Source organism: Ascaphus truei, chromosome 5 (genome assembly GCF_040206685.1).
Source record: "Ascaphus truei isolate aAscTru1 chromosome 5, aAscTru1.hap1, whole genome shotgun sequence".
Lineage (NCBI taxonomy): Eukaryota > Metazoa > Chordata > Amphibia > Anura > Ascaphidae > Ascaphus > Ascaphus truei.
In genome coordinates, this window is record NC_134487.1 from 234,772,879 (window position 1) to 234,792,277 (window position 19,399).

Genomic DNA, 19,399 nt, shown 5'->3' on the forward strand with positions numbered 1-19,399 from the left:
TGAGGCTCTAAAATGCCGTTACGGAAGAAAAGTCAGTAACGTAAAAATTCCCTATGAATTAATGTTTATTTATAATAAATCCAATACAGAATAGCATATGGTTTGTTACAGTGACTTATTGCAGGAGTACTTAACTTCAGTCCTCCAGTACCCCCACGGGACAGGTTTTGAGGATATCCCTGCTTCAGCTGAGGTGGCTCAGGAGGCAGTCTTCGATTAAGCCACGTGTGCCGAAGCATGAATATTCTGCAAACCTGACCTGTTGTTGAGGGGGGGGGGGGGTAGGGGCTTGAGGACTGGCATTGAACACCCCTGACTTATTGTACACAAGGGGGTGATTTAAATAGCAAAAGGAGCAGATTTATGTTCAAAGTCAGTAAAACTATCTGAATAATCAAGAAATATATACACAGAGGCTGTTAAAATTGTGCCAGAGATCTGAAGGTGGCAGAACTATAAAAATTGTCATGAAGGGCCACCTACTCACACATAGGGGGGCAGCTACTGTAAGAAGCTGTTATCGGCTTAAAAACTTTCATGCAAGACCTGGACAGCAAGGTATCCCCACCTACACATGTATGCAGAATTGGGTGCTTTCTTTGTTTAATTTATATCTGGGCATCTGTTTGTATAGCGATAAGGAAGAATAGGTGGGGGGAGCCATCTTAAATGTGACCAATAGAAAATACACACTATCTCGCAGTGACCCCAAAGGTGCAGTGAGGAGGCCTGGTGTGTTATTTCTTTTTTTTTTTGAAGATGGAACAACCTTGTGAGATCAACTAATTTTAGTACCAACTTAACCCCTTCAGTGCCTAATTCTGCAATACATGATAAACAGTTGACAGCCATCTGAAGGGGGGTGTAGGACACAGGCAATCCTAAAACAGCTTAGTATCATATCAGGGACATCCCATCCCAAAATATAATCAATCCTATTAATTGAAAGCTATTGGTTAGTAAATGAAGGGGTTAATAGGGACACCCCCATTACAGCACTGCATGTCCTTTCAGTCCCTGTGCTTATGCGTGTCTGAGAGTTTTCCCTTTGCCGATCTAGAAGAAAAACAGGGGACACTAAGTGGCTGCCTGAACTGACAAGACTATCTAAAAGTTCAAAGAATATTAGTAAATTGGCACAGTGTCCACCCCAAACCACCAAGAGGTGGCATCCCTGCCCTTCGGTCATTTTCACTTTATTTCATCTCTCTGACGTGTCCAGGAGGAGCTGAACTTCACCCCAAATCACAGCTCACATAATCCAGATGATACGGAGAGGGGGAAGATTACAAAGAGTGATCGGTCACGCGGAGCACAGGCTTGTACAGAACGCGTGCGTTATATACAGTCTGGTGGAACCAGAGGAGGTTTGCTGCAGGCAGATACACAGGAATGGCGATGGAAGGAATGTGGGGAGGAGACCGTCTCTGCCACAGACGTTATATATACACACACCGTGCGAGAACCGACCTCCCTGATCTGGAAGGGGGAAAAAACAAAATATGTATTTTCTTTAAACAACTTCTCCGTGGCGTCTTAGAAAGCTTTAATCCCCCTTAAAAAGTAACTAATTTCACTCATTTGTACCATGCAGAAAATGAAAAGGATTAATTTTCTCTATGAACACTGAATTCAAACATATCCACAATGTTTGTTACCTGGAGCTTTGAATACTACAATTGAAGCAGTCCAATCACGAAAAGACATCAGATAAATATTGTAACATCCAAAGTTTTTATAATTTAAAAACTTTACTTTAATATTTTAAATAAAAACGAATATGCTAAGTATTTATTCATTAAAAAAGGGCGTCATTCAACTCCATTTAACCTATTAAATGTCACTGTTCAGAGTTTACGTTCGTCGTAGGCAGGACATTTCTTATTATAGGGATCCTTCAGGACGAGTTGGGAACCACAAACAGTCGAGGTTTTAAGGATATCCCTGGTTGTATAAAGTTTGTTAGGTCAAAAAGATTAAGCCACCTGTGCTAATGTGAGGCTGGACTGGTAGAGGTCCTTGATGACTGGAGATAGGCACAAAATAACCCGCTCATCACTGCCTTCCAGCATCATTAAGGGGTTAGGAGAGTGTTACAGCTTGGCGCCGAAGGAGCAGCATAGTGGTAATGTCACTGCCTTTGAAGTGAGGATATAAAGAGTCAGCTCTCCTTGTGACCTCAGACATCTCACCATATCCCTGCATCAAATTAGATTGTGAGCGCTGCAACTATGTACTGTGCCTGGAAAATTCTATGTACTATTGTGCAGGTAGCGATACCTGGAGAACAGTTTCCTGTCCTACTGCGGTGGTGGAGCTATCCTGATCAGTACCCACTGCCATATGGGGGAACAGGAAATACTCATTATTTGCAGCTTTAATGAGACCAAGACAAAGTGTGAAAAAAAAAAAAAAATCACCTGTGAGGTCTTATCTCCCGGTCATGCTTCTGTCTTCATAGATGGTGATTTCGATCTGCAAGTGGCAGATGTTAAGGGAAAGCTTGTGTGTGATTAGTTACAAATTAGGGGAGAAACCCCAGAACGATCTTGCTAAACTACTACAATGTACACTGCAGTGTGCTGTCTTTGAAGCAGGAATGGACTGTTACAATTCCTATGTCCACTCCTTGTCATCTACAAAATTCACACATAGCGCAACATTTAATTGCAAGCTCTTTTGGACAGAGACTGATCTTGTGCATAAATTCTGTGTACTGCACTGCATAAACGGAGGGCGGCCAATATAAATAAAATAGAATCACAGAAGAATGATATAGAGATACTCAGAATAAGTATACAATATTCATTACCAGGGGGTGGAAGTGCATCTGTATACATGACTGAATATGCATAATTAGAAAGTGTAAAGATACCCAGTGCGAACACACACAAACACACGTGTATATGTACACACACACACACACACACACAGAAAGCAATTGGACAATTGACTCAAAAGCTGTTTCATGGACAGGTGTGGGCTATTACTTCATTATTTCATCATCAATTAAGCAGGTAAAATGTCTGGAGTTGATTCCAGGTGTGGCATTTGGAAGCTGTTGCTGTGAACCCACAACATGCGGTCAAAGGAGCTCTCAATGCAAGTGAAACAGGGCATCCTTAGGGTGCAAAAACAAAAAAAAGAAAATCCATCAGAGACATAGCAGGAACATTAGGAGTGGCCAAATCAACAGTTGGGTACATTCTGAGAGAGAGAGGGGAAAAAAAAAAAAAAAGAACGCACTGGTGAGCTCTGCAACACAAAAGGTTTGGACGTCCACGGAAGACAACAGTGGTGGATGATCATAGGATCCTTTCCATGGTAAAGAAAAACCCCTTCACAACATCCAGCCAAGTGTAATTTCCCAGAATCCCTTGCTGCAGTGGAAGCATTGTATGCTGGGGATAATGGTGAAAGGCAGGGTTGCAGACTTGCCTAAGACATGTGAATGTGCTCACAAGTGATCTTTTTCACGCACCATAACGTGTATGTGTGTGTGTGTATATGTGTGTGTGTGTGTGTGTGTGTGTGTGTGTGTGTGTGTGTGTGTGTGTGTGTGTGTGTGTGTATATGTCTGTGTGTGTGTATATGTCTGTATGTGTGTGTATATGTCTGTGTGTATGTCTGTGTGTGTATATGTCTGTGTGTGTATATGTCTGTGTATGTGTATGTCTGTATGTCTGTGTGTCTGTATACAAATAATGTTATTATATTATATAGAATAAAAAAAATATATATATATTATATATTATATATTATATAAATATATATATTATATATACACACATACACACACACACACACACACACACACACACACACACACACACACACACACACACACACACACACACACACACACTCAGGTAAACCCCGTTATTGCGCGGTCCTCGGGGTCCACCCCGAGACCACCGTGTTAGTAACGGGGTCGCGCTAATTTTAAAAAAAATGGCCGCCGCGCGCCTGATCGGGAGGGAGTGAGGAGGGAAGGAAGAGGTGGCCGGAAGCCCTACACGAGGGCTGCACAACATGCGGCCCGCCGGGGCACCCCGTGCGGCCCGCGACGGACCCCCTTCAACCCGCCTTCCCTGGTAGGGAAAGGACGCGTTCCAGTAGGAGTGCGCGCTCTCACCTAACCTAACCTCCTCCCTCCTCCAGCACGGGGACGCGCTCTAGCAGTGTAGCGCAACCCGGAAGTTCCGGGTCTGCTGCTAGAGCGCGCATCCCTTGCGCTTCCCTGCCGCAGCTAACGTTGTACGCCGGGCGGCGTCATCTGGGCGAGCCGGCCGCTGATTGGTCTCTCGGGTGCGTGACGCAGCGAAAGAGACAGACAGCGGGGAGGGTGATCTCGCTGTCGCCGTCATCGTAGCCGGTTGTGTCTCGCGGCCTGGGTGGTTGGTGAAGCTTCAGCAGGAGCCACAGCAAAGAGGGAGCGCGAGGTGAGGGAGGACATGCGCGAGGCTTAAGCAGGGGCTGCTGACATGGGAAGGGGGCTGCTGACATGGGAAGGGGGCTGCTGACATGGGAAGGGGGCTGCTGACATTAGAGGGAGGCTGCGGGGTTGCTGACATGGGAGGAGGGGGGTGGGGGGCTGCTGACATGGGAGGAGGGGGGTGGGGGGCTGCTGAGATATGGGGGGGACTGCTGAAATGGAATGGGCTGGGGGGCCCGACTCTGTATTCTTTGTGAGGGGGGAGAGTGGTGTGAGTTGCAGGGGGGGTGGGGGTGAGAGTGGTGTGAGTTGCAGGGGGGGGGGGGGTTGGGAGGGAGTGTGTGCAGTGTAGAGTGTAGAGTGTGTGCAGTGTAGTGTGTGTGCAGTGTAGAGTGTGTGCAGTGTAGAGTGTGTGCAGTGTAGAGTGTGTGCAGTGTAGAGTGTGTGCAGTGTAGAGTGTGTGCAGTGTAGAGTGTGTGCAGTGTAGAGTGTGTGCAGTGTAGTGTGTGTGTGCAGTGAGAGTGAGTGCTGGGAGTGTGTGTAGTGTGCAGTGTTGTAGTGTGCGGTGTGCAGTGTAGAGTGTGAGCAGTGTAGAGTGTGTGCAGTGTAGAGTGTGTGCAGTGTAGAGTGTGTGCAGTGGTGCAGTGAAAGTGAGTGCTGGGAGTGTGTGCAGTGTGCTGTGAGCAGTGTAGAGTGTGTGCAGTGAGAGTGTGTGCAGTGGTCAGTGAGAGTGAGTGCTGGGAGTGTGCAGTGTGCTGTGAGCAGTGTGCAGTGTAGAGTGTGTGCAGTGTAGAGTGTGTGCAGTGAGTGCTGGGAGTGTGTAAAAAAATAAAATAAATAAAAATGTTTAAATTAAAAAAATAAATTTTTTTTAAACGGGAGCCACGTGAAAACCGCGTTATAACCAATTCGCGGTATAACGGGGCGCGCTATAACGGGGTTTACCGGTATATATATATTTTAACAGCTGCCATCACCAAAGTGAGAGCAAAGAAACAGCACTCTCAGGTATAAAGAAAAACAACATAACCCTGAGGAAGGTCCTTAGAGGACCGAAACGTTGGTTTGTCTCTGTGTTCATTTTGTATTGCCTAAGGCCGCGGGCATGGTCAGCGCCCCGTGCTGAGGCGCGCTTACGCTCGGCAGTGAGCCCCTGTAGCCACAATGAGAGCGGCTTTAGCAGGGGCTCGCGCACGCTTCCGCCCGACACGCCCCCAGATGGCGCGCTAACCAAGGCCAGGGAAAGCACCCGCTTTCCCTCAGTGCGCCTCCGCACGGCTGCTGCAACCCTGGACGCAGCCTAATACACTGTTTTTCTTTATACCTGAGAGTGCTGTTTCTTTGTGCGCACACACACACACACACACACACAAACACACACACACACACCTTCCTGTGCTCTGAATCTCAATCTGTTTACACACAGTCTGCTGATGAGTGTCTGCAGTCTGTGCTGCAGCTGGCACAGAACTCGTGGGCGCACTGGCAAAGCTCATGTCCAAAACCTGGCACACAGCAGGTCAGGGGCTCGTAGCCTTAATCCCAGTGGAAACAAAACGTGTACAGACACATTCCAAGCAATGCCCTTTCATCATACACTACATCCTCAGGATGAGCACCCTCTTTGTGCTAAGAGCTGCAACACACAGAGTCTATTAATAACAGAATAAAATAAGTCTGTATATTTACTTTTTAACCGTATTATAGTATAATTTTCTTCTAAAAGCTGTTGGACTGAATTCCTATGCAAGTCAGCAACAGGATCGGAAAAACGGAAACATTTGTCACTAAAATGTGACCATGTTTTGCTTTTTAGTATGTAGTTCAAAGTTTTAGAAGCCGTATTGCTACTGGATAACTATTCAAACTGTAGATTAGGATACCTTTTAGTGAACCAAAATACAGAGCTTTCCAAGCCTCACAGGTCACTTCAAGTGAAATGTCTGTAATTTTACATCTTTAATTAACTATCTTGTGGGTCCCTTCAAGAAGAGGTACAACCTACAATGAATCTACACTTTACAGGACAGATACCGCAACTAGACCTTTTCGCTACATTTACCTCTCCTGATGTTCCATCCACATTTCTCCTAAACAGAAATCTACTGAAAGATTTTCACTGTGAATGTGGTCTATTAGGCTGAAAAGTAAAAGCAAATACTGAACATAATGTACATATCTAGGAGTGACTAAGTGAGACAGAGCAGTGTGATCAGAACACATTAGGCACAGCTACAGTACTGCACACCTCATCACTGGCACAAAGGATACCACCCGTAATCCCCTCTCTATTGGGTCAGTCAGGAGCAGGCCCTGTGGGGCGTAAATCTTTTCGTTCTGCTCCTGGATATACTTGCCGATTTTCTTCAGAACCTGCAAAGCAATGGAGAGCAAGACAAGTCAGGACAGGAGCAGAGGAACAAGAGTAACATCTCTAATATATCCCAGAACAAAACATATATATGCATAAATGATCTGCTTAACTAATTGCTGCAATATTACGACTCAACACAAAACAGAGCTTGGGTTACCGATTTACCAGACCTATTATTTTTTTTTAGCAGAAAAAAAAACTAGAGATTGTAAAAACCAATTGTGTGTTTCGAAAAGAACTTTCAAAATACCATATGCCCTATTTTTTTTTTTAAAAATCATTAAATGTCACTGCCCAGAATTACTTTTTTTAATTTGAGATAATTTTTTTGTAATATTAACACCATTTTTTTAAAGCTATTATCCCCATTGAAATTATTATTATTACTATTTCCCCCCCCCCGAAGATTTTTATTTTTTTAACTTACATTTTTATTGGTTTTCAAAACATAAGAATAAACTCACATCCATTGTTACGAAATTACCAATAATCATTTTTAACATCAATATCAAAAAAGGGAAAAAAGAAACAATAAGAAATGCAACATGAGAGGGATCGGGGAGGGAAGGGAAAGAGGGGGGGGGGAGGGGGGTAAGGGGTCCGTTCACTTCTCCAATTTTGATATCCTCTGATCTGTTCTCCAAGTGTGATGATTGTGAGTTCTAGCTCCAAATCCTGTTTGGGCCTATCTTAGCTCTGACTATCAGTCTCAGGTATTGTTGGTGGCATTTTCTTTACACCGTCAGAGGAGAATGCATCTAGAACTATCAAAGCAGTATTGTGGACATCTCGACCCCTGGGATGTCTGGGCCAGCCATGGCGTCCAGACTTTTAGAAAATTTTCGCCAGTGTCATTGACCAAACTCATCAATTTTTCCATCTGGCACACAAACCTAATTCTATTCCGAATTTTGGGGATTGAAGGAATATAATTTTGTTTCCATAATGCTGCGATCTCGCACCTCGTTGCTGTTGCGAAATGAGCAACTAGTTTAAGTTCTACTTTGGCTAGGCCCGGTACTGGTCTGTTTAGGGGAAAGAGCCATAGGTCTAGGCGGATTGTGAGGCCAAAAATCCTCTGAAGCCAATCTTTAATTTTGTCCCATAAAGGTGACAATTCGAGGGCAGGACCACAGCATGTGCAACAGGTCTGCGGATTCGCCACATTGTCTCGGGCACAATGTTGAGTGTCCTGGTATAAAACTTGATCATTTGATTGGGGTGAGATACCATCTCATAAGAACCTTATATGCATTCTCCTTATATGCATTCTCCTTTAATGTCGTGCATATCGAGCTTTTAGCAGCTGCCGTAACAATCTGGGTCCATTCGTCCAGTTCTAATACCTCTCGAAGGTCTGTTTCCCACGTCTTCATATATCATAATTTTTGGGTTACTTAGGGCCAGAACCGACCACTTCTCTATACATTCGCGATGTGAGTCCGCGTGTGTCAGTCTCTAGAAGACAGAGCTTTTCAAATGTGATTAAGGAAGGGTGAGGGTTGTGTTTGTTGTAAAAAAGCCCTGATCTGAAGGTATCTATAGAATTCTGATTGGGGGTATCTTTGTCAGATTTAATTTGTTCAAATGATTTAATTTTGTTATTACCCTCCAGATCTCCAAGTCTAATTATTCCCTTTTTTCCCCATATTGAGAAGTTGACACTATCCATACCAGGAGCAAAATGCAGGTTTCCCCATAATGGGGTCATCAGTGTATTTTTAGTAGTTAGACCACATTTAAATTTAGATGCCTCCCAAATTGATAGTGAATTGGCCATAGAGACCAATGGTAATTTTATAGCTTTTCTCGCTATTTTTGGACTCCAGATTATATTGTTTAACTCCATTGGGGAGCAAACTTTACTCTTTAATGCTACCCATCTTTTTAATTCTGGGTTAGTCTGCCATTGAGAGATTTGGCACAATTGAGCCGCTTTATAGCACGATATAGCACGATATCAGGCAAGGTACCACTAGTCCTTCTGTCGTTTGTTTCAGAAGGGTCTGTTTTCTTACTCTCGCTTTTTTGCCTCCCCAGATGAACTTTGAGTCTCAGTGGCACCGGCAGGGTTTGAAATAGATATAGTAGACGTGGGAGGAGGTTCATTTTTACACTACATATATCTTTCCAATCCACGATATATTGTATTTGGACCAAATGTCTAATATCCTTTCTCAAGGACTGAAATAACTTAGGGAAATTTGCCTTAAATACTGTATAGAGTTATAGTCTTTGGTGATATATACCCCCAAATATTTGAGAGCTTTATGTTGCAAATTAAAATTAAGCGCTATTAGCTTTTCGGTTGTTTTTGGTAGATTTATATTTAACGCTTCTGACTTAGATTGGTTAATTTTGAAACCTGAGATTTTGTTAAATTTCCCTAACAAGTTGAATAGATTTATTAGCGATGGGAAGGGGCTTAGACAAGACCAGGAAGACATTGTCTGCATATAGAGCAATTTTATGCATTTAATTGTTGAATTCGAGTCCTGAAATATCTGGGTTACCACGGATTTGGGCCGCTAGTGGTTCCATACACAGGGCAAAGAGAAGAGGTGAGGGGGCATCCCTGCCTCGTGCCACTATTAATCTCAAAGGGATCTGAGGGAAAGCCCTGGTGTACGACCCTAGCTGCTGGGCCTGAGTATAGAGATAATATTGCAGTTATCTTTTCATGCTCCAAGCGTAGTTTTTAAATATGCCCAGTTAATCCTATCAAAGGCCTTTTCTGCATCTAGACTTAACACCATAACCTGTACTTGTTTTGAATTGGCTATTTCTATCAGATCAATAATTCGTTGGGTATTGTCAGCTGCCTGTCGATCCTTTATAAACCCGACTTGATCTGGGTGTATTAGTCTAGGTAGGATATGACAATCTGTTGGCAATTAATTTAGAGTAGATTTTGACATCTGTGTTTATAAGAGAGATTGGTCTGTAGCGCTTACAATCAAGGGGATCTTTTCCTTGTTTATAGATTAGGGATATAGATGCCTGGAGCATCTGTTCAAGGAAAGGGGCCCCTGCCAGTACCGCGTTGAACATTCAGAGCAGTGATTGAATATATTTTTTATAGTAGAGACCTGAGAAGCCCGGGGATTTAGATGATCTGGGCCCAGGGCTTTAGATGATTTCAGGTTTTTGATCACTTGTGTGATATCTTCCATGGTAAAGTCTCTCCCCAAAATCTCCTTTTCCCAATCATTCAATCTTGGTAAATTTGAGCTTGCTAGGAAATCCCGCAGAGCTCGTTTCGTGTTGGGGTTGTGTGACACTTTCTCCCCATTCTAGAGGTCCTCATAGTATTATTTAAATTCTTCTATTATCAATTTTGGGTTTGCTGTGACGGCAACTGATTTTAGTCTAATGGTCTTAATGTTATAATTTGGGAGTTTGTTCCTTAATTTATTTGCTAGCATTGTATCTGGCCTGTTCGCTTTCTCCAAAAATTGCCTCCTTGACCAATTTAGAGAACTATCCGCCTGGGAGGTTAAAAGTAAGTTTAGTTCAATTTTAATATATTTAATTTGTTTAAGGGTGTTTGGCATGTTATCTTGTTTATGTTTTTTCGATAAGTCATTCAGTTTGGTCTGTAGCAGCAAGATTTTCGCATGTCTTTCTCGCTTTCTTTTGGCTGCAATATTGATCAAAGTTCCTCATAGGGTAGCTTTGTGTGCCTCCCATAGGGTCGAATGAGAATCTATCGATCCTTTGTTTAATCTAAAAAATTGGTCTATTTCAGTGTTTATTAGCCGAGCGATTTCCAGGATTTTCAATAGAGATTAATTAAATTTCCAATTTGCTCCAGGTCTGTCTAGGCTTAATTGGGTGCACCGTAGCTCTACCGGTGCGTGATCTGACCATGAAATATCATGGATCCGTGTATGGGAGATCTTCGGGACCAGTCTGCTTGATACAAAGAAGTCGATTCTGCTATAGGTTGAGTGGTGGTATGAAAAGAAGGTATAATCCCTATTGAAGGGGTGTAGCTCCCTCCATATATCTACAAGGTTGTTTTCTTTTAATCCTAATCTTAAAGTGGTTGGGTTATCTTTGTTTTGTACTCACAGGGGGCCAGATCTGTCCAGTCTGGGGTTTAAGACTGTATTGAAATCACCAGCTACTATCAGCTGTCATTTCGCTATTTTGTTTAGGTTACTAAAGACTGAGGTGAAAAAGGATGGGTTGTAATTGCAAGGGGCAAATATGGATGCTAAGGTTACAAGTTGACCATCGATTGAACCTGTGAGTATTAAAAATCTATCCTCGTCTTTTTTTTTTTTTTTACATAATCTAATTTGAATGGGCACCTGTTATGAAATAGTATTGCAATGCCCTGCTTGTTTTTGGAAGAAGAAGAGAGATAATTTTGACTGTAGTGTTTATCTAAATATTTTGGGGAGTTTCTATTACTAAAATGCTTTTCTTGAAGTAACGCTATATCGGCTTGTCTCCTAATATATTCGGCAAATGCCACTCGTCTTTTCCCTGGGCTGTTTAGTCCTTTTACATTGTGGGACTGACTTTTGTTTTTAATCCATGCTGTGCTACGTTCAATATATTTTTGTATTTTTGATACTATAACCAGCTTCAGCCGCATTTCCTTTATTTGGAACGTATCACACAGCGTTTGACACGCAGTGCACCGCCATCACCCCTCCCACGCCAGGAGGAAGTCTACATTGTGTTTGTCTTCGGCTGAGAGCACGCAGGATCCTGGATTTCACGGACGGAGGTCGTGAGTAAAACCATGGGAGAGATTCAGGTCTAGCTCTAGGGGTTATGGACTTTTAGATTTATGGGTTTGAGGTTCATTCTCTGGATACCCTCACATCCTAAGAGGTCTAATCCACCAATATTATACCCTATTCTGTGAGCAGCAATGACCTATTTTTGAACATATATATACTTTATACCTGGACTTGTCAAAGTTTTTTATGGATAAGAAGATTACAATTGTGATGCATGCTTCTGATGTCTCAGAGCATTGGACTTGGAGATCTCAGTTTTCTCCTTCACACAGAAGAAGTGAAATCTTATTATATTCATCGGAGGGTCTCCTGGCTGGGGTCTGGATCTAAGGGCTCTATGGCACCGATCCAAGTGTAGGTCCGCCTCAGACCTATCAGGCAACATGTGTGCCAGCAATCTTGAAACATAGTCCTCAGGGTACAAATACAAAATATACTGTGACAAGCGCTAAGCCTAAATTATAACAGTGCAGTGCACAAAAATAAGCAGCCTGGTAATCTACTGAGGACTATCTCAAAATAAACCTCAAAACAAGAATAAAAATACAATAATAGATATAAAACCTGGCGCATGTGATAATATAGTGATTTGATAATAAAGTCCAATAAAGGATATACAGACTAAATGTCCCAATCCTGATAGGTCAGCCGATGACAGATGGATTCAAAATCACAGTTCACAGAGTGAAAGTACACAGTCCTCTTCACGATGTATATTCAACTAGAAGTAGATAGAACACATGCAGGGGAGAGAAACTGTACTTGGAGCCCACAATCCCCTGACGAAGTGACGTTCCCCGTCACGAAATGCGTAGGGAGGAGCCAAAGAGGTACTGCCCCACACACTCTAGCTGCCAGTCATTGAGAGGAGACGATGACGTCATCCTAACCACGCCGGAATCACGCGAGGTACACGCGATACCGAGGAGGACATTCAGAGACTGTATGCAGCGTTTGGGTGTGCTGGGTCGGGCACTTCATTGATTTTATACTCACCGTCTTTTGTGAGTATTTTATTGTTTTAGGTAGGCGTCATTAAAGTTTTTAGTATTGCGCAATCCTTTGTCCTCTTTTATCCCCACTGGAGAAAAAAGGCTGCAGGAATTCCCAAAACAGATCCAGGAGACATCTTTCCTGAAAGGGACACCTTCTGAACATCCACGGAAGCAGAGGACACCACGAGGGGTTCGTGCTATACCGAAGGCGACCGGGACCCAGAAGGCTCCAAGTACAGTTTCTCTCCCCTGCATGTGTTCTATCTACTTCTACTTCTAGTTGAATATACATCGTGAAGAGGACTGTGTACTTTCACTCTGATTTTGAATCCATCTGTCATCGGCTGACCTATCAGGATTGGGACATTTAGTCTGTATATCCTTTATTGGACTTTATTATCACATCACTATATTATCACATGCGCCAGGTTTTATATCTATTATTGTATTTTTATAGTCCTCAGGGTGTGTGATTTTTTTCAGGCACCCCTCTTAGTCTGATATTATTATGCCTGTCCCTATTCTCGTGTCTTCTTTCTTGTCGAACAGGTCATTTATCATAGTTTTTAGATGGGCAGTTGTCTTTTCATTCTATTATTTAATTGTTGAATCCAGGCGTTTTTCAATTGCATCGGTACGATCACCTATGCCACTAATATCTCTTCTCAGCTCCGCCAGTTCATTTTGAAAATATGTTTTTATTTCACCACAGAATTCTTTTAGCTCTTCCTTTAGGGCTCACCGTGTTACCCACTATTGGTCTCCATCATTTCTTTGATCCTCCAACCAGTCCCCTTCCGAGTCAGAAATGTATATAATGCCAGTGCATTAGAAAAAAAAGTCCTTGTAATATAATAAACTGCAGTTGGAATAAACTCCTTTTTCATGTATTGAGTACTCAGAAACGTAGCCCTAATAGGGTTAGGGGACTAGTACCCAATGCCAGTGGCACCCTTGATAAATAGTACAGACCAAAGTCCCATAATAGTAAGAGGAGAAAAACAGGGTACAGCGACCCATAAAGTAGACTCACTTTTATTTCTCCTGGAGTAACCAACAGTATATGATTGCACGCCTATCAATCTCCCAGGTAAGTAGCAGGTAGAAAAATTGGCAGTGCACTGCCAGAAGGAACAGAAGGAGGCTCACGGTTTGCAAAAGCAAAAAAATATTTATTGCATAAAAAAGATGGACCAAATGTCCCCCCTAAGCCACAGCACAAGTGGACTGGGTCCATCTTTTTTATGCAATAAATATTTTTTTGCTTTTGCAAACCGTGAGCCTCCTTCTGTTCCTTCTGGCAGTACACTGCCAATTTTTCTACCTGTCCCTTCCGAGCCAGAACCTTCCCGTGGGGTCGGGGCCCTCAAGCCTCCCGCTCACTCCAAATCACCTTTGTGAAAATAATTGGTTAAAATGGAGGTAGATCGCCGCGATTTTGCCCTTGTTGCCATCTCTTAAGTGCTCCGATTTTTGCTTAGTACTTTGGTGCACCTTTTTATTCGTGATCGCGCCGATTTTGTGCTCCATTAGTGTCACAAGGGATGGGGATTACACGCTAAACTACCATCCACTTAGCATTCGCCTTTTTTATTTTTAAAGCTTAATCTCTACATATCGTTCCATGTCCCTGCCATTAGGTCATTTTGGTTCTAGACAGACTACAATACAAGTGTATACAGCTTTAGCTGCTTTTATAGTCACGCTTCCAGGATATTAAAAATACCTCTTCAGCAATGCCAGAACCTACATTTTCAACTTCATTTTGTTTAAGGAAATGTATACATGGTTTGCAAACAGATAACACTAGATTTCAAAAGGAGGATATCACATGGGATAGTTTGCACTTCATACATTATTTCTAAATAACGATCGGTGGTCCATGGAGAGGCTGGGTGAGTGATCAGGGGCTGCTTGTCTGTGAGCAGCTGTGCGGTTCTTTTTATTGGGAGAAGGGCTCTGTATTCGGTTTCCTGCTTGAGTTTCAGGATGAGAGAGTGTCCTGGATCCCTCTGTGCATTATGCTCTCGGTGAGCAGGTATCAGGGTGCCAAGGTGAAAGGGGAAACGTTACAGTGACACTAATCTCAGACATTGTTCAGCTAGAAATAAAGCAAGGTATTGATGATCTCAATCTCCCTGCGCCCCCGCTACCTCCCCCTTTGTGACCACACGAGAGCTTCCTGCTCTGCTGTTCCCTCTGGCAGAGACATGTGCATTACAGGAGAATCATATCATGGTTAAGATCAATCTGCACAGGACCTAAATGTGTGAATGTATGACACTGCTACTATTGTGTATATGTCGAGTGTGCAGTACAACAACATATTCTAATTTTCTTGTGACAACAATTTAAAATGAAAAAATAACGTTATTTATACTTAAAGGGCACTTCCATCAAGTCTCCTCACTGCACTTTTATAATTAAAAAGGTCCATCTTTCTGTATTCAAAACATGGCATCAAACAAATAAATAGAAGTTCAAGCTATTCCTTAGGAGGCTGTTCATCTTCTAATGCCAGCAAATATGAAATTATTCTATATGGTTCGACTTACTGACAATGCATCATACAATGCAATATTCAGATTGTTCAATCTTATTAATAACATATACCAATAAAGGAGATCACTCTGAATTTTGGGGCGAGGCTCCATCAGAAAACAACATCTCTGCATCTATCCTGAATTGCCAGTTACTGGGGCTAAAAATAAATATGGAGGCTGTAACCTGCGCTGGCAAGTGGTCGACAGATTTTTAATAAAAAGGCAGGAACATGACCTTTAACCCCATTCTGTTCTAAATTGCTTTGCAATTTAAAAATAAAAATTAAAAAAAGGGTACGTACGTGTGCCAAGCACGCACATTTTAAGTGAAACTTTTGTCTTTTTTCAGTGAAATTGTGTATAGTATAGTCTCTGTGTTTTTGTGGTTACTATTATGCATACACCTGAAGGAGAGGGAGTGGCTCAGTGAGTAAAAGACACTGACTGGCACAGAGAGTTTGAGCCTGGGTCAATTCCCGGTGTCGGCTCCTTGTGACCTTGGGCAAGTCACTTTATCTACCTGTGCCTCAGGCACCAAAAAAACAAGATTGTAAGCTCCACGGGACATGGACCTGTGCCTGCAAAATGTCTCGGTAAAGCGCTTCGTATAACTAGCAGCGCTATACAAAAACATGCTATTATTATTATTATCCTGATCTTACTTTGCCTTTTTGCTGTACACTCCTAATACGACTATAAACACAAAGCGCCAGCTTAGAACAGCGTTTAGATAAAGATTGGATCCAAGACACCAAAGGTGAAAAAAAGATCTCCATAGAGGTCAAAAATGAGGGTGGACATGAGACAAGCGTTCAAAGGTCTCTTTATTGGAAATGTTCAGATTTTTGGGTGAAGTGTGTGTCTCCCCGGCTCCGCGCATGTGCTGGCAGCGCTAACCGCTTCTGCGCATGCCATGGCCGCACCGGCCACCTCTGCCATGCGCCGGCTGCTTCTGCGCATGGAAGGATCATGTCAGCGGCTTCTGCGCATGTGTGGGAAGGAACACGTCACTTCTGTCATCATGAAGGAAATTTGTCCAAGGGAAATTAAGTAGGTGCCACTAAAGAAGTTTTACTTAAAAAAAAAAAAAAAGGAAGGGGGGGGGGGGGGGAGAGGGTTTGTCATTTCCTGATGTACAACATTCAGAATCTGCTTTTGTAGCGAGTCGGAGAACGGGTAATAGGTGGGCCAAGAGACCCTTCTCCTGCTATCAATTTCTATTTAACACGATTCGCAGCTCGATCGCAGGCCAACTGATTGGTACTAATCAGGATCTGATTTGGATGCAGAATATTTTCATTAAATAAAATGTTTAAAAAAAAAAAAAAAAAAGTATTTATGGGGGTTTTTCTGGGGTTGAATAAACGTTCTTAGAAATAGTATTTTTCTGACGTAATAAACGGCCACTTCTGTAATAAGGAACAACGCACAATGAAATATGGATTGTTTTTAATGGACCCCAGTTGCACCCAATTCTTTTTTTGGAAGTTTCTGGCTATGGCCTTAACATGCATTTTAACGCCTTCACTGACAGAACGATCCTACAAGGCCTGTACTAAATGTTGGACAGGACCAACAAGAAAAAAAAAAACGCAAACATTTCTTTAACAATATAGATCTGCTCTTCCAAACTACACTATCAGAGTCTCAACCTGCACTTGAGAACGCACAAAGGTGAAATCATAAAAAAAAAAAAAAAACGGCAGTATGATTCAGCAGCCTAATATTTATAGCGGGTGTCAGTATGGGTTTACAAAAAAGGCTGCCTCTGTTTAAATCTCTCTCTGACAGACATATACGTCTAGGCGACTAAATTCCAGGCCCCCGTGGCAGAGAAGGGGTTAGCGGAGTCTGGCCAACGATACCTGAAATGTGTGGCAAAGTATTTAAATCGGGTAGATGCTGAAAGGCCTCGATTCATGTTCCTAAAGACCTTGTCTAAACACAGCTGACTGGGAATAAAAATGACTAATTTTATACACCCACATGGTCTTATTTTCACTCCACAAAGTTGACCCGTAGCAATTCACTGCCCCCAACAGAAATAGATCACTGTGCAAAGGAGCAATTTTTTCCTTTATTAAGACACTTAAATGTTTCAAGCACAGATTCACTTTTTTCGTGCGGTCAATTATTTTATATTTGAGATGGATGAATTCAGCTGAAAATAGCATCTGCTACTCCAGTCTCTTATCTCCCTATGCTCACAAAATTATGCTCTGCAGAGCGGAGAGTTAAAATGTTAAAATATGTGCACGTTCAGCGTTGTAAGAGATCAATGTATCAGATTATTTCTGGGATGCATAAAAGATGGCCACCAATCCTTGCACTCACCTTCTCGTAGTGAGTCTCAATGCACAGGAATATGGTGTATGCGGTGAGACAAGCTAAGCATCCCTCCATGTAGGATGGTCCCCCCAACTTCTCTGCCTCGGCGTAAAGGTTATTCAGGGTCCGTAATGTCTCCTCAAACTGCTGACGATCAACCTGGGGACGCACAGGAAGAGGAAATCTTTATGCTGTCCACAGGGATTCCGACCTTTTTTTAAACTAAAAAAGTAAATCCTCACAGTGGGTCAAAATCTTTAAAACGCACGCACACTATTTCTTTTAGATTAAAAAGAGAATTAGAGTTTTCATTTTAAGGGATATTTGAGGATTGAGCTGTTAGAGAAAGGACAGCTTGCCCCTAGCCGAGACTCATAAGGGGATGGGGAACATAAACCGTACAGAAAAGGAGTCCCGTGCAGCAGGGAATATAAAAGAGACAAGGATACACCACTGAGGGGGGGAAGGAGAAATATTCGAAGTGAAATCTTCCCATCCTGAAGAGAAACAAGGGCTGTGTCATTTTATTTTCAGCTCGACAGCCGGTGCCAAGTAAATCAAATCCTGTCCGTGTTCTTGCACAGAAAACTATTAGCTTTTGCATGCAATATTAAGAAGCCCTGAGGCTGCACGCAGAGAGCCGCCTGGAATGTGAAAAGACAACACACAGAACCTGGGGAGCTTAGAAATCATGAGTTTTTTTTCAAAGTGCAATCTCTCTATGGAGAGTGAGAGTGGGAGAGTTAGAGTCACCATACAGAGCATAAGGGATGATCTTCAACAAATAAAACTTTCAAAATTGAGCATTCTTTGTTACACCTTCAACCCCTCTCTCAGGCCCTTTGGCCGAGGCCCCACTGCATCAGACAGCGCACCCGCACTGCATACAGGAGAGGCACTTCACCTTTATCTTCGGTCCGTAGGGAGCGGGGTGGGGGGGGGGCCGTGGCCAAAACGAGTCGTGGTGGCACGGACATTGAGCCCAGGGAGACGGGTGGAGGAGGTTGTGGGTCCGGGAGGAGAGGGGGCGGGTAGGGTGACCAGATTTGAAAATGAAAAACCGGGACACATTTTTTTTTTTTTACATAACTGTTTATTTATTGTAGTACACTTATACTTTACTACCATTAGTCTTGTTACGTGTGTGTGTGTGCGTCGGATGACCTCACTAATCGAAAAAAAAAAACACAGATGTGATTGATTCTGAACCCATTAACCAGTGTCAGGATGCCCCCTCTTCACAATTTCTAAAGCAGCAATCCCGTCTGGATCTTACCTGATCCGCAGTCCCTCAAGGTACTATACTGGAGGGGATGGTGTTCCCTACCTGTCTTCCGATGTCTCCCGCGTGAAACTTGAGTCAGATCTGGAAGAAAGAAGGGGTAGGTTACTTCAATGTAGGTATACGGCAGCTAAGATAAGACAGAGGTGAGGGAGACAGGGAGGGAGACGGAGAGAGAGAGAGAGGGGGAGAGGAGAGAGAGGGAGACAGGGGGAGAGAGAGAGAGAGGGGGAGAGAGAGGGAGACAGGGGGGGAGAGGAGAGAGAGAGGAGACGGGGGGAGAGGGAGAGAGAGGGAGACAGGGGGGAGAGGGAGAGAGAGGGAGACAGGGGGGGAGAGAGAGGGGGAGAGGGAGAGAGAGGGAGACGGGGAGGAGGAGAGAGACGGGGGGGAGACGGAGGAGAGAGGGAGACAGGGGGAGAGAGAGAGAGGGGGAGAGGGAGAGAGAGGGAGAGAGAGAGAGACAGGGGGGGAGAGGGAGACGGAGAGAGAGGGAGACGGAGAGAGAGGGAGACGGGGAGAGAGGGAGACAGGGGGGAGAGAGAGAGACAGGGGGGAGAGAGAGGAGACAGGGGGGGAGAGAGAGAGACAGGGGGGGAGAGAGAGAGACAGGGGGGAGAGAGGGAGACAGGAAGAGAGATAGGGGAGGGAGACAGGGGGAGAGAGGGAGACAGGGGGAGAGAGG

General features: G+C 43.5%; 1 protein-coding gene across 1 annotated transcript in view; it reads right to left on the reverse strand.

The window, feature by feature from the left end:
- Positions 1–677: 677 nt before the first annotated feature.
- Positions 678–19,399, reverse strand: part of GOLGA7 (golgin A7) — a 58,937-nt gene continuing 40,215 nt past the window's right edge. Inside the window, exons 2-5 of the mRNA XM_075601743.1 lie at positions 17,439–17,616; positions 6,707–6,808; positions 2,421–2,475; positions 678–1,479 (exon numbers count right to left, since the gene is read on the reverse strand). Of these exons, the coding sequence (XP_075457858.1) occupies positions 2,431–2,475; positions 6,707–6,808; positions 17,439–17,616 (325 nt within the window). The 3' untranslated portion in view covers positions 678–1,479; positions 2,421–2,430. The remainder of the gene's footprint in view (positions 1,480–2,420; positions 2,476–6,706; positions 6,809–17,438; positions 17,617–19,399) is intronic.